At 46.6% G+C, this 15,744-nt stretch overlaps 1 protein-coding gene across 2 annotated transcripts; it reads right to left on the reverse strand.

Moving 5' to 3' along the window:
- Window positions 1-1,809: 1,809 nt before the first annotated feature.
- NDUFB10 (NADH:ubiquinone oxidoreductase subunit B10) lies at window positions 1,810-15,363 on the reverse strand. Of its 2 annotated transcripts, none has more exons than XM_077449386.1 (4): window positions 15,146-15,363; window positions 10,089-10,227; window positions 6,981-7,120; window positions 1,810-2,012 (listed from the first exon to the last, which is right to left on the reverse strand). In XM_077449386.1, the coding sequence occupies exons 1-4, from the start codon at window positions 15,285-15,287 to the stop codon at window positions 1,912-1,914; spliced, it is 522 nt and encodes a 173-aa protein (XP_077305512.1). In that variant the 5' UTR covers window positions 15,288-15,363; the 3' UTR covers window positions 1,810-1,911. The 2 variants fall into 2 exon arrangements, with proteins under 2 accessions (XP_077305512.1, XP_077305511.1); XM_077449385.1 differs by lacking the exon at window positions 15,146-15,363 and adding an exon at window positions 10,382-10,439.
- Between the last annotated feature and the right edge of the window lie 381 nt (window positions 15,364-15,744).

Genomic DNA, 15,744 nt, shown 5'->3' on the forward strand with positions numbered 1-15,744 from the left:
GCCGGTCCTGCTGACCTGTACTGCTGCAATCTTTGGTTCCTCCCCAATATATCTGTGTTAGAAGTCTGGGGCTTAGATCCCTTGTCAGGGGGATGTTTTGGAGCATTATAATTATTTTATTGAGATTATGGCAAACAATCCAAACTAGACACCCCCCCCCTCCCCTGGTTTGTTTGACACCAACCCCTCACTTACCCCATTCTAGGTTGCAGCCATCAAGTACCAGGATCCTAAACAAGAGCTTGTTACAATTTTAGTAAATGTTAATGTGACAGTTAGAAATTAAAAAAAAAAAAAAAAAAAACCCACATGAACCAAGGCAAGGCCATACATGGAGAGAATTTCTTTGCTGCATAGGTTGCAGGAAAGAAATTTGCTAGATTCCCCCATTAACACAATGTTGTTGTAGAAATCCCTCCTGCCGGACCATTGCCTTCTCCCGGCAGGGGGTGTACAGGGAAAGCTGTCCCCACCGGGAGAAGACTAATTGCTAGCAGCCGCTATCGATAACCGGAAGAGAATCTGACAAGCAAGTTGTACCCAAGTTGAGCGATCAACTTGGTACATTCAACCTGCCTGTTAACAGTTCAAATCCCAGCCGGTTCCTGCTTGAACAGGTTGAGATTTGAACTGTGTATGGCCAGCCTTAGGTTGCATGAGACTAGGGCTGAAACAACTAATCGATTAATCGACAAATAATCAATTACTATTTTCATAATCGATTAATCGGCCAGTAATATAATGGGGTTAAAAAAAAAAACTAAAATTAGCCCTTTATAGTAAAAAATAGAATCACTACTGGAAATATTACTTTCACTGTTCTACGGTAAAAAAAAATGAACCCCTTCCAGTAGTGATTATCTGCTTTTTTGTACTATAAAGGGCTAATTCTAGTCTTTTTAACCCCATTATGTTACTACAAGTCTTAGACCTGGTTCACATCTATATGTTTGTTGGTGCTTTTTGCAGAAACGCACTACAGTTCATTTACATGGTTTCCTATAGGATACGTTTACATCTATGCTTTTTTCAGGCGCTGCATATTTGGAAAGGGTCAGGGAACTTTTAACGAAAGTGATCCTTTTTTTGGTTCAATATATTTCAATGGAGAAGCTGCAGAAAAGCATGCAATGCATTTTTGCAGCAATTTGTGTTTTTTAATCTGCCCAAAAAAAAATGCAAAAAACTCAAATTGCAGTAAAATCATGTGTGCAAAAATCAAAAACGCACAGCAAAAAGCACTGCAGAAACAGATCAAAAGCAAAAACTGCATAGGTGTGTACCGAGCCTTACGCTGGGCTCACGGATCAATTTTCAGGTGAGAAGCAAAAGCAAAAATCTTTGTACATTCGGTGAATGAAAGAATTATGTTTGAAATTTTCACTTCATTTCTGAACAAAAAACATACACTGTCTGAAAATTCCTTTGATCAAGAAGTTTTCTATTATTTCCAAATTTACCCGTCACTGTGGTTGAAAATGAACGTCAATTTGAGCCACTTTTTTTTTTAAAGGTTATTAACCGATTAATCTAAACAATAATCGGCCAACTAATCGATTATGAAAATAATCGTTAGTTGCAGCCCTACATGAGACCCTTATTTTGCCGGTGAGTACAGATACTTTCAGTCAAGAACTCAGACATCTTTGCGTGCAATTTGAGCCCATACAAAATGAATGGTCTCAAATCGCACTGCAAAGAATCGCATGTGATTTGAACACAAGTACTCATGAACATACTCATATCAGTGCAACCCTAACATGAACAAAGAATTCAAGGTGCTATATTGAATACTAAAGAAGTCAAATGTCAATGTAGAAATCTACAGATCTTTTATTACAGGGTTAAATGTTCCATTCTGAAACACAAGACATATGACTAGACCGTTTTATAGGACGGCATTCCTTTTGTTTAGGTCTGAGCTGCTTTGGCAGCCTTCCGCTCTTCAATCATCCTCTCCTTCTGCTTCAGTAGACATTTCCTAGCATTGCCATTTGCGCCAAGGTACTCATCTGTAAACCAATATAAAAATTTGTATTAGTACAGGAAGCCAGCAACTGGTGGAATCATTTCAATAAACTCTGCAAGACACCATTATAAGTGTTTGTTTCACATATAGGACAAGCTGACCAAAAATGCCAAAATTAACCCTGTGGTCATTTCTACACTCGCTACAAAACAAATGAAGGTATAGTCTTGCAGGTCCCTGATAAGGTCTTGTTTGCTGCCTCTCCAGGTTTTCCCCAACAGTTAGCCACTTAAAGTGCATGTAAACCTTAACAATGAATTTCTCTTATTTGATCTGATGAATATTTTACTGAAAGGGTTTGGCTATAACTGTTAAAAGGTGAAAGTTTAGGCAAAAAAACTAAATCTAATCCTAGACATTCTAAGCCTAATCTATCTAGCCCTATAACGCTAAAACTCTCTCTCAGTTTCCAGCTACAGGCGCTGTGCCCAGGAGAGAACCGGCAATGGCTGGCAAACGACATCCCCCATAGACTTACTATGGGTCTTTTGTTGTCGGTTGCCTCCTCCTCTGCACAAGCCTACACGTAGAAGCCACTGCTGACAGCTCAGCGTGGGACCGAACCAGAGTGGTTGCAGGACAGCTAAGTATAGCAACTTTTGCTTTATAGGGCTAGATAGATTAGGCTTAGAAAGTGGCATAGAGTAGGATTAGTCAGTTTTTTTCCTATAAACTTACATTTTAAAGTGGTGTTGCCACCAAAAAAAATAAATAAATAAATAAAAAAAAGCCTGTTGCTAGGGGGTCCCTCGTAGTCTGCCTCCTTCATTGCCCGGGCTGGTGACATCACTTCAGCTCCGCACAGTCATCTGGGACCTATCACGTGTCCCAGATGACTGTACGGCGAATCACGGCACCGCTCGGCATGCAGTGGGTGCCCGGCTGTGAAGCCATAGCCAGGTGCCCACAGTAAGAATGCCGGCCGAGGGGGGCTTCGTTCCCCTGCATCCTGGGACAAGTAAGTGTCCGATTATTAAAAGTCAGCAGCTGCAGTATTTGTAGCTGCTGACTTTTTTTTTTTTTTTTGGGGGGGGGACCCCACTTCAAGTGCAAAAAAAAAAAATCAACTTCTTGTGCCTGCTATAACATCTTATACAACCATGGCCAAAAGTTGAGGATTAAACAAAATATTAATTTTCACAAAGTCTGCTGGAGTGTTAGATCTTTTTTTTTTCAGGTGTTACTATGGTATACTGAAGTACAATTACAAGCATTTTATAAATGTCAATGGCTTTTATTGACAATGACATGAAGTTTATGCAAAGAGTACTTGCAGTATTGACCCTTCTTTTTCAATACCTCTGCAATTCTCCCTGGCATGCTGTCTATCAACTACTGGGCCACATCCTGATTGATGGCACCCCATGCTTGCATATTCAATGTTAGGGGCATGTCAGAATTAGTGAGCTTTTTTTGTTTACCCACCTCTTGAGGATTGGCCATGGACCAAAAATGTTGAGGTTTTGCTCCCCAAGCCACTTAGTTATCGCTTTGCCTTATTACAAGGTGCTCCATCATGCTGGAAAATACATTGTTTGTCAAACTGTTCTTGAATGGTTGGGAGAAGTTCTCTGAGGTTGTTTTTGTACCATTCTTTAGTCATGGCTGTGTTCTTAGACAAAATTGTGAGTGAGCCCCTTGGCTGAGAAGGAACCATACACATAAAAGGTCTGAGGATGCTTTACTGTTGGCATAACACAGGACTGATGGTAGTGCCCATCTTTTCTTCGCCAAAAGTTTTTTCCCCCCCAATCACAATGACTTTACCCCAATCCTCAGAAGTCCCACCCCTTTACTTTTTGCAGATCATCAGTCTGTCCCTGATGTTCTTCTTGGAGAGAAGTGGCTTCCTTGCTGCCCTTCTTGACACCAGACCATCCTCCAAAAGTCTTCTCTCCATGTGCACAGATGTACTCGAACCTGCCTGCTGACATTCCTGAACAAGCTCTGCACTGGTGGTGCCCCGATCCAACAACTGAATCATCTGTAGGAGAGCTGGCGCTTTCTGCACCTTCCTGGGCACCCTGGAGCCTTCTTCACAAATTTAGTGGAAATGTTTTTTTTTTTTGTTTTTTTTTAAATGGGATTCATTTTCATTGCAAAGAGGGACTTTACAATTCATCTGATTGCCCTTCATAACATTCTGGAATATATGCAAATTGCCATCATACAAACTGAGAAGCAGACTTTAAAAATGTATATTTGTGTAATTCTCAAAACTTTTGACCATGGCTGTACACTCTGTTGCACTTCCATCAGTGCAAACTGGGCAGGGCTAAGGTATTGGGGGTTGTATAATCATAATACACTTCCTGTCTTAGGGTGACAACGCTGCTTCGGCTCAGATGCAGTACACTGAGCGTTGTCACCCTAGAACAGGAAATGTGTTACGGTTAGTATCACCAGGTTAGATGAGAAAAAAAAAAAAAAGAAGCCCGACAATAAAAACTAATGCAGCCACCACATCTAATAACAGATAAGCTCCAACATATTTATGTCCTTGGGTTTAGATAACTTCCCAAAATGAATTGCCTACCACAAATAGCTGAGAGAGTAGATTAAGAGCTGTGAGCAAGTAATGATGGCATCCTAACATGGGTACTTTGGGTTTAGCCAACAGGAGTAGGGGAGCATAGGGATTCATTACCCAATTAGCTACCATGGATGTGATGCTCTAATAAATATTTATATAAAAAAAAAAAAAAAAAATTTCTAGTAGCCCCCCCCCCCCCATACATCATAAACAGGGAGCTTAATCCTCAGTTTCAGCTCAGTGTCCCAGGTGGTCAGACACTGGGGAGGGGGGGGGGGGTCATCATATATAATGAAGAACAGATCTTTATCCGCTCTCTTATGCATTGCTGTACTATGCAAACCGCAGGTCATCCCATTCATAAATACGCTGCTGACTTTGATAGGCTTTTTTTGGGATTACTTTTGCACTTACCGTATATACTCGAGTATAGGCCGACCCGAATATAAGCCGAGGCCCCCAATTTACCCCCAAAAAAACTGGCAAACTTATTGACTCGTGTATAAGCCGAGGGTGAGACATGCCTGTCCATCCCTGTGTGTGTGTCCGTCCATCCCTGTGTGTCCGTCCATCCCTGTGTGTCCGTCCATCCCTGTGTGTCCGTCCATCCATCCCTGTGTGTGTGTGTGTGTCCATCCATCCATCCATCCCTGTGTGTGTGTGTCTCCATCCATCCATCCATCCATCCCTGTGTGTGTGTGTCTCCATCCATCCATCCATCCATCCATCCCTGTGTGTGTGTGTCTCCATTCATCCATCCATCCCTGTGTGTGTCTCCATCCGTGTGTGTGTGTGTGTGTGTGTGTGTGTGTGTGTGTGTGTGTGTGTGTGTGTGTGTGTGTGTGTGTGTGTGTGTCCAGCCTACCTTTGTCCCGAGCCTCCGTCCCGTGCCTTGCCTCCTTGCATCCGTCCCGTGTCGTGCCTTGCCTTGCCCCCGTCCCGTGCCGTGCCGTCCCGTGCCCTCTTCGTCGGCGGCCATTGTAAAGTTCAAAAGCTGCGCCGCCGCCTTCGCCTGTGATAGGCGGAACACTGAATTTCCCAGCAGCCTGTGTTCCGCCTATCACAGACGTCGTATCATCCTCGTCCGTAGTACGAGGATGATACGACGTCCGTGATAGGCGGAACACAGGCTGCTGGGAAATTCAGTGTTCCGCCTATCACAGGCGAAGGCGGAGCCGGAGGCGCGGCTTTTGAATAGAATGGCCGCTGTCTGTCTGCTCGACACGCTGATCGAGCGGGCAGACAGCGATGACTCGAGTATAAGCCGAGGGGGGCACTTTCAGCCTCAAAAAAGAGGCTGAAAATCTCGGCTTATACTCGAGTATATACGGTAGTTTTGCTGCGCTTTGCCAGCTTCAGGACTCCGTAGAGCATATCTGTAATGCACATTGCTTTGCTTTTAAAATATGCAGCCATTTTTTCCTTTTTTTTTATTTTTATTTTTTACTATACTGCTGCTTTTTCAATGTAAGTTAGGGAGATCTGAGAAAAGACTGAAATAATCTAGAACAATACCTCTAACCGAAAATATAGTACGGCAATTTGCTAAAACTGGAGAGTGCAGTTCTGGTGCAATCAGTTTCCAGTTTTTTTTTTTTTTTGTCAAAGCAGCTGCAGAGGCATCACCCCGATACCTTTTATTTATTTTTTAAAACAAAAAGGGTCAGTATTCAAAAAAAAAAAAAAAAAAAGTGTCGATCTTGGCATTGTGAATACTTTGCAGTGCAAAGGAGGGGGTTTGAGGTCTTTTTAGACCCCAGATCCAAGAGTCACAGCCTATTACTGTCACAAGGGATGTTTACATTGCTTGTGACAGAAATTAAAAAGGGACAGTGTAAAATACAAAATTTTTAAAGCGCACCACCCCTCCGTGATCGCGCACCAAAGAAAATGCATACGCAAGTCACGCCCACAAATAAACGTGTTCTAATCGCTGCGATCATTAGATCGAGAGCAATAATTCTAGAGCAAGACCTCCTCTAATGCTAAACAGGTACCTGTACCAACCTTACTATTTTGTTTTATTAATTGAACTGTATTTTTCCAAAAGAAAATTGCGTTTGAAAGACCACCACCCCAATACAGTGTGACATAAAATATTACTACGACTGTCATAATTTTATTAAATTTATAAACTGCTTAAAACAAAACAAACACACACACACACACACAATATATAATTTTATAATAAATACAAATTGTATATGTTTTAAGTAATTTTCTAGCAATAAATACTGATTTTAACTTGTAAACAACAAATGTCAGAAATAGGCCTGGTCTTGAAGTGGTTAATTGAACAAGCTGAAGTTAGAAGCCGACTGGATGCCATGCACAGCTGCACCAGATTTTGCACACTCCAGTTGTACATTTAGAGGTTTGGCTGGTGTTTAAAGGGCAAGACAAGAACAGAGAACTTACATCTGGCTTTATGTCCTCTGCTGGCTTCGGCGTACTGCTCCTTCACGTGGGCACAGTTATGGGCGGAGTTGTAACCCTCTATATTGAGGCACGCTGAATACCGCTCTCGCATTATTTTCAAGATTTCATTATCGACTTTTCTTTAACCATAAGAAACAAAATAAACAACATTGTTAAAATTGCTGCCTTTACTTTTAAGCATTCAGGCGCACTTCACACCTGTGCGGCACATTTTTTTTATTGAACACTTATAATATAACAAGCATTTTAATAAAAGCATTTTACTGGTTTCTACTCCCTAGGAGGCCATCTTTAATAAGGGGACCACGAGCTCCCAGAGGTGCAGAATAGTGGTCTCCCTGCTGATTGATTGAAAGCTGCTTTGACCATTTAGCAGGTTAGACTGGGACTTATTATACCTGCTGCTTACAGAAAGTGGAACAATGTTTCAGCACCCTCCATACATTTTCTGTAGGATTAAGGTCTGGAAACTGGCTAGGCCACTCCATGACCTTAAATGTAATTCTTCTTCAGCCACTCCTCTGTTGCCATGGCAGTATGTTTTGGGTCATTGTAATGCTGGAAGACCCATCCACAACCCAGCTTCAGTGTTCTGGCTGAGGGAAGAAGGTTCTCATCCAAGATTTTAAACTATAAGGCCCTGTGCATTGGCTTCTCAATGTGGCAAAGTCAGCCTGTACCTTTAGCAGAGAAACAGCCTCAAAGCATAATGTTTTCACCTCCATGCTTTACTCTGGGGATGGCGTTCTTAGGGTCACATTCAGTATTTTAGTCACAAAAAGTGCAGAGCTCTCCTTCAATAAATCGCATAAATCCAAGATCTTCATCAAGGAAATATTTTTTTTTTTTCCTTAAGCCACCAGGCGGCACAGGTACGCACTTGTGACCTCAGCAATCAGCGTCCCCCAATAACTGGGTAATTTGGGTCAAAGTTTTGCATTGCCTTGGTAAAGACCTAAGCCGAAAGAGAAGAGGAGCCAGACAAAACTATAAGAGCCAAAGAGAACCCTAACAAGAATGATTGACTATCAGCAGTGGACAGTGGGCTTGATTTACTAAAACTGGAGAGTGCAATATCTGGTGCAGCTGTACAGAGTAGCCAATCGGCTTCTAACTTCACCTTGTTCAATTAAGCTTTGAAAAAAAATCCTGGAAGCCGATTGGTTTCTATGCAGTGCTGCACCAGATTTAGCACACTTCAGTTTTACTAACTCAGCACCAGTATGCAGATCCCAGCACCATCAGTAGGCATGTTTCAAGCAGCCCCAGAGCCTTTGCTAGAAGTTGAGCAAGGTCAGGCCTAAAGTACTCATGAAACATGGACAGCTGGTAGCAGGTGATAAATGGATAGCAGGAATGTATTGCAAATTGAAGTTCCATGGTTCTATTCAATTAGGAGCAGCAGCAGGAAGATTCTTCATTCTGTATAGGAAAAAGAAAAAAAAAAAAGGGAGGCATGTGCAGCACTCCACCCAGCAGATCATTTCAGTGCTCATTTCCTCAGCGTTAAGCCCTTCTATGGCTAAAACCACTGATAATGGAGAATAATTGCACACAGTGACCAATTATAATGCAGCACCACCCAAAAGCTGGGTCCGAAGGGCCTGCTCACTGGATGAGTCTTTAGAGAGTCAATGCAAGCGCTAAGCCAATGCCAAAGGCTCTGAACTTGTAAAGCACTACGCAACTACAATCTGGAATGCGCTTCAAATGGAACACATCGATCGAAGGTCACATCCAGGCAATGTCCAGTCGGGTCCAGATGCAGCACACCAAAAGCCAGGTTGAGGACGACTGATTAGCTGCAGATTGGAGGGGAAACATCCAGCAGTGGTGTAGAAAAAAGCCTTGAATGAAGAGAGGGAAAAAGAGAATGTATCAAAAAAAAAAAAAAGAAGAAGAAGATTAGTCATTACAGCAGCAGGGCTGAAGAATCATCCATCATCCTCCTCCTAGGACACCAGCACAAAATTAAAGCATGCTCGTAGTAAGAGGGTCAGTCCTGGGCTGGCCTATGGGTTTTATTTGCCAGTGTCCAATCCTTTTGTAGGTGCCAGTATATCTCAAATGAAAACTGTTACGTGCTGCCAAGCCCATAAATGGGCAGAAGAAGCCATTTTGAACCTAAAACACAGAGACAAAAAGGGGCAGCATTCAGGATGATAAAAAAATAAAAATAAAAAAAAAGGGAAGCGAAGGGAACTGCCATAAATTACGATCTAAACCAGAGTTTGGAGATGGTGTCCCCAACAAGCCAGGGCATGGGGCATATAAATGGTTCCCACCTGTGCTGACTAGCAGGCGGCTCCAGTTCAGAACCTCTCAGAGTCACTCATGTGTCCTTGACCTTTAATAAAGTGGGTGCACACCCTTGCATATACACATTGAAATGAACTGGTCCCAGATGATACTCAGGGATAAAACAAATCCTCCTACACAAGTTGAACCTAGCCATTGGTAGTCCTCTCTGCTCTACATCCATTCAATGTCCAGAATTTACACAGGATCTCTCCGCTCTGAAAATCGGGGGGTGGAGAGATGAAATTAGATCAGTGAGGAGAGCTCTGAGAGCTGATTGAAGGGAAGGGACACACCCCCTTCACACAGAAACAGAGCTGAGGCCATCAATCACAGACTGGACGATCCCATGTCACCTTTTTTTCTCTTGGTGTCAGGAAAACTTATCAGAAGTGATTCATGCTGATAGCAGAAGAACAAGGCAGTAGAGAGAAATGTCACTTAGTGCTCTGGATGGAGACAAGTACCCACTATAGAGGGATATGCTTTATTCAGATTTCCTGTCTGAGGTTTACAACCACTTTAAGCTTTGCTTTCTATAGTACTTAGCGCCTCCGTTCCAGAGACGGGTTTACTGTCTAATGATCTCAGTGGCTGGGCTGCCTCGTGGCATGACCCAACTAATCAGTTCTGATCGATTATGGCCTCAAAACTGGTGGGCAGAGTCCATCAGCTGGTCAGTGCAGTTGCAAAATGGAGAAAAGCCTGCTAACCAGCATTAGAGGGGCACATGCACCAGTTTTTTTTTTTTTTATCTTTCTGTCTGACAGGCTGGGTAAGAAAACTTACCGGTCTCTCTTCCATTGCATTTCAGCTTCATATTGGCAAAAGAGGTCATCTTCTAGACACTGGGACAGGTCAGGAACACGCCGGAACACCCGGTGGTAGTAATAGATTTTTCTCTTTGATCGCTGACGTTCTATCCAGTCTGCAAAAGAAGAAATACAGAACTTTGAAGGAGATTTAATTAAAAAAAAAAAAAAAAAAAAACTGGATTTACACTTAAAAAAAGGGAACTAAAAATGTACATGAGGGCCAGCGGGTCTTTTATTGCAGAAAAGATTTGCTACGTCTGCACTTACCAGCCTTTTTGAAATCCTCTGTGGAATGTACATGGAGTTGCATATGTGCAGCAGTTTCATGTGCCAGATGAATGATGACAACACACACACACACACACACACACACACACACACGGTCATCCTTCACTGGCCAATTGAGCCAGCCGAAATCCAGCACCCATAAGAAATCAGGGAAAGATGCTGGCAGGGGACTTCGGACCATTGGAGAATGGTTGTTTCTGCCTTTAGTGTTTGAGACACCTACAGCAGTTTAAAGGAGAAGTTCAGCCAAAGCTCGTGTGGATCACAGGAGTGCAGTTTGTTCTGCACTCTTGTGATACGTTTTCAGCAGACAGTGGGCTGAATGCCGCTGTCAGCTGACGTCACAGAAGCCGGTCCAGGCTTTAGAAAGATTGGGACCATATGGTCAGGATCCGCTTACATGCCTGGACCAGCACTCGGTTCAGGCTCTCAGTGAGCAGCTGAGCCGGCTGCTCCTCTTGTCCCTCCACAGCCCAGCACTTCAGCGAGGGGGGGGGGGGGGGCAGAGAGCTTTGACTGACAGTCACCACCAGCTCTCTGCTCAGGGAGCTCTGAGGAATCAGTGGTGTTATTGGGTCTGTAAACATCACAGCACCCTGCCTCGGGGCTTCTGTCAACAGCCTTATTTAAAAGAACAAGTCCCCAGCATCCCTTAGGCATGTGTGTAATGCATGGGAACAAAATGAATGGACCTGGGGCACCATGGGATGGGACACCAAAACAACAACCAACCAGGATTCAGAGTGGTACAACAGCCACAGGCCAGACTCTGCTGCACTGTGAAAGCTATGGGACGGAACCATGGGTGCCAAGACAACTGTCATGGCCCAAGATGCCACAGCAGCCGTGGCCCAGGACCTAGGGCGCCTCAGCAGCCCCACCCCGAAACTGGGCCTGTAAACATCACAGCACCCTGCCCTGCCTCTTATGTCAAGACCCTAGTTTGAAAGGATAAATCTCTAGCATCCCGTTAGACTAATGGCCTGCAAACTTCCGCCCTGGGGGCTGGATGCCGCCTCTTTGCTTGCCTTTATCTGGCCCTTGAGGCATTATTCCTGCCACTAACACCAACAATGGGGCACTCATTAGATGAGCATTGCTGTAATGCGTGGAAACATAAAATGATTGGACTTTTTTTTTTGCATGTGTGCGCTGTAATATTTTGTTCTGTTGTATGGTCTTATGGCTGCACCATCTTTAATGCATCTTTTAGGGAGTGCCCCCCAAATATCTTGTTTGTCTATTGTATGGATTCTGACCAAATCCTTTTGGGTGAGGAGCACCCCACTCCCTCATTAAAGAGGAAGTAAACCCTGATGAGTTTACTTCCTCTTTGATTCCCTGCAAAGGTAAAGCATAATAGACTACTATGCATCGCATAGTAGTCCATTATGTGTCACTTACCTGACACAGGAGCCAGCGATGTCACCGCTGTCCCCTGTAGTCCGCCGCATCCATCTTCTCGGTGGGCCTCGCTGCTCCGCCGCTGTCATTCGGCGAAGCCGCGGTGACGTCACTCCCGCGCATGCGCACGGGAGCCGCCACGCGTGGCATATCGCCGTTGATGGGTGCCGTGCTCAGTGCGCGCCGTAGACAGCGGTGCCCGTCTTTCGGCAAATATCTCCTAAACTGTATAGGTTTAGGACAGGGCTCGACAAACCCCAGGCACCAGGTCGCCAATGCGACCAGAAATCGCGACCTGGCGCCTAAGCTGCCACCAGCCCACTCACTATCGATGCCCCAGACATGCAGCAGCATTAACACTGACTGCCGTCCTCCTCCCTCCTTCACACTCTTCAGCACCGCGCTGTGTGTGAAACTGACACGCAATGGAGAGAGGAGGATCTGTCAGCCTGATGTCGGGGTGGGCGGGACCCGGCCGGGGTGGGGGCGGGACCCAGCAAGCTATCAAACACCAGCCAATGGGATCTGGGCGGGCCGCTACGTGTATGTGGCCCGCCCCTTTTCTTAAGCAGCCCAATCGTTGGCTGGTGTTTGATAGCTGCTGAGTCCCGCCCACCCCGGCTGAGTCCCGCCCACCCCGGCCGCGTCCCGCCCACCCCGGCCGCGTCCCGCCCACCCCGACATCAGGCTGAAATCTGACATATCCACCTCTCTGTTACTTGTCAGTTTCACACCCCGGCAGGGTCCCGCCAGCTCCTCTGTTACATTTCAGTAACAGAGTGCTCCGTGTGAAACCTGCCAGTGCCACCAATCAGTGCCAACCAGTGCCACCTCCAATCAATACCACCTGCAACCAACCAGTGCCTCCTGCCAGCGCCAACCAGTGCCAGCACCAACCAGTGCCACCGCCAATCAATACCACCTGCCACCACCAACCAGTGCCACCGCCAATCAGTGCCACCTGCCACTGCCAATCAGTGCCAACCAGTGGCACCTGCCAGTGCCACCACCAATCAGTGCCACCTGCCAGCGGCAACCAGTGCCATCTGCCACCACAAATCAGTGCCACCTGCTAGTGCCAACCAGTGCCACCTGCAACCACCACCCAGTGCCAATCAGTGCCACCTGTCAGTGCCACCGCCAGTCAGTGCCACCTGCCACCGCCGATCAGTGCCACCTGCCACCACCTACCAATGCCACCACCAACCAGTGCCACCTGCCAACACCAACCAGTGCCACCGCCAATCAGTGCCATCTGCCAGTGACAACTAGTGCCATCGCCAACCAGGGCCACCTGCCATCACCAACCAGGGCCACCTGCCATCACCAACCAGGGCCACCTGCCAGTGCCAATAGTGCCACTTGCTAGTTTCAAACCAGTGTCACCTGCCAGTTCCAAACCAGTGTCACCTGCCAATGCCAACTAGTGTCACCTGTCGGTGCCATCTGGCAGTTCCACGTGCCTTCCAGTGGCAACCAGTGCCACCTGCCAGTGCCAGCCAGTTCCATCTGTTGCCAGCCTTACTCTTTCTGGTCAGCCCATACCCCTAATGTAACAGCGTTTCAATTGAGTTATTGACTGGGTGCTCCATTGTGAGTTAGGGATAGGGGGTGAAAATTAGTGGCCTTACCCCGGGAGCTGAAAAAAAAACTGGCTCCTAACTTTTTTAACTGGCTCCTAAATTCAAAGCAAATTTGTCAACCCCTGGTTTAGGAGATATTTCTTGGACCTACAGGTAAGCCTTAATCTAGGCTTACCTGTAGGTCAAAGTGTGTTGTAAGGGTTTACAACCACTTTAAGTACCTCTCATTAGTGACCACATGTGTCATGGTGGAGACCTCATGTTCTCCCATATAGAGGAGTATAGCTCACATGGTTTAGAGAAGCAGGATCTGCCAGTCTATGGATAGTGTAGGACCCACTAATCATGGGGTACTTTGTCACAGTAAGTGGGCTTAAGCACCGTATAGCAATAGGGGGGGGGGGGGAACCAGATCCCCATATTTTTTAGTAATGTTTTTTGAAACTGTCTAAATAAGCCTTGCTGGAGGTAAATGTATTTTCTGCATGCGTGTGCTGTAATATTTTGTTCTGTACAATTGGACCTGGGGCGCCACAGGCCACCAAAACAACAACAACGACAATCAGCCAGGATTTGGGGGTGGCACAACAGCAACAGGCAAGGACACCTATGCAATGACCACCCAGGGTTCCAAAACACCCATGGCACAGGATCCAGGACAACGTGACAGCCGTGGCACAGAGCGTCACAACTGCCAGGTCCCGGAAACCCAGAGTGCCACGACAGCTAAGGGCCACGATGCCAAAACAATGACTGGCCAGGACCCAGGGCACCAAAACAACAGACAGGAGTTGGATTGGCACAACAGTGGCAGGCAAGGACACCTAAGCAATGACCACCCATGATGCCACAACACCCATGGCACGGGATCCAGGATGTGACAGCCATGGCACAGAATGACAAAACAATGACTGGCCAGGACCCAGGGCACCAAAACAACAATCAGCCAGGATTTGGGGGTGGCACAACAGCAACAGACAAGGACACCTAAGCAATGGCCACCCAGTGTGCCACAACACCCATGGCACAGGACAACATGACAGCCGTGGCACAGAGCATCACAACTGCCATGTCCCAGAAACCCAGCGTGCCATGACAGCTAAAGGCCACGATGCCAAAACAATGACTGGCCAGGACCCAGGGCACCAAAACAACAATCAGACAGGATTTGGATTGGCACAACAGTGGCAGGCAAGGACACCTAAGCAATGACAACCCAGGGTGCCACAACACCCATGGCACGGGATCCAGGATGTGACAGCCATGGCACAGAATGCCAAAACTGCCATGTCCCGGGAAACCAGCATGCCACAATGCCAAAACAAATGACTGGCCAGAACCCAGGGCACCAAAACAACAATCAGCCAGGATTTGGGGGTGGCACAACAGCGACAGACAAGGACACCTAAGCAATGACCACCCAGTGTGCCACAACACCCATGGCACGGGACCCAGGACAACGTGACAGTCGTGTTACAGAGTGCCACATCCTGGAACCCGCCGTGCCACGATGCCAGGGCATCACAACTGCTGCAAACTGGGACCCCGTAACTTCCATGGCCTAGGACCGGGGGGGGGGGGGGGGGGGCACGACAACTCGGACACCAAAACATAGGCCAGGAGTAGCCACAACACCTCGGGGTGCCATAGCAGTGATGCTGGGACTTGCAGTCCCTGGGTAAGGTCCTGTGACCGGGCATATTGCTCGCTGGGCCTTGTAGTCCCCCCAGCGTACACACACACGGCTCCTCCTCACCGTGTAAGGCGGTGACCGGCCAGTCCACCGCGTACATGAAGGCTTTCTGGATGTAGTCATTGGGGTTCGGGAGGCCGGAGAGGTTCTCCCAAATGGGGGTCTTGGTAGGAGGCTTCGGGTACACATCCCTGTCCACAGGCATCGCTCAAGTCACCCCGACCTCCGTCTGACAACCTCAAGTATGGCGGACACCGGAGGACCCCCTCAGAGGCTGCCCCTCACACTGCCGGCTCACATAAACCAACACTGAATTCTTCACTTCTATCTCACCCGAATTAATAATACTGCCCAATGCCGCCCCCTCCCGTCTTTACAAAACGTTATCGCCGCTACACCAATCAGGCGCACAAGGCAACCATTTCAGACCAATGACGGACCCCAGCGGTGGCAGTGGTAGTTCTCACGCAGCGGACTGCTTCGTTTATGATATATATTGTCGTATATTCCTGCATTCATATAACCTTGTAACACAAGGACACAGGCGCTAAGGGCAGCTATTTTAGCTAAGGATGGCGCAGGCCATGAGCTTTGCGCTTCAGGCATCGTTTTCAGATCGGGGCGGAGCTGTCCTTGAAGCTAGGCAAACAGTAGAGGGCGCC

Source organism: Lithobates pipiens, unplaced genomic scaffold (assembly GCF_037356315.1).
Source record: "Lithobates pipiens isolate NorthernLeopardFrog02 unplaced genomic scaffold, aLitPip1_a1.2 Scaffold_22, whole genome shotgun sequence".
NCBI classification, from domain to species: Eukaryota; Metazoa; Chordata; class Amphibia; order Anura; family Ranidae; genus Lithobates; species Lithobates pipiens.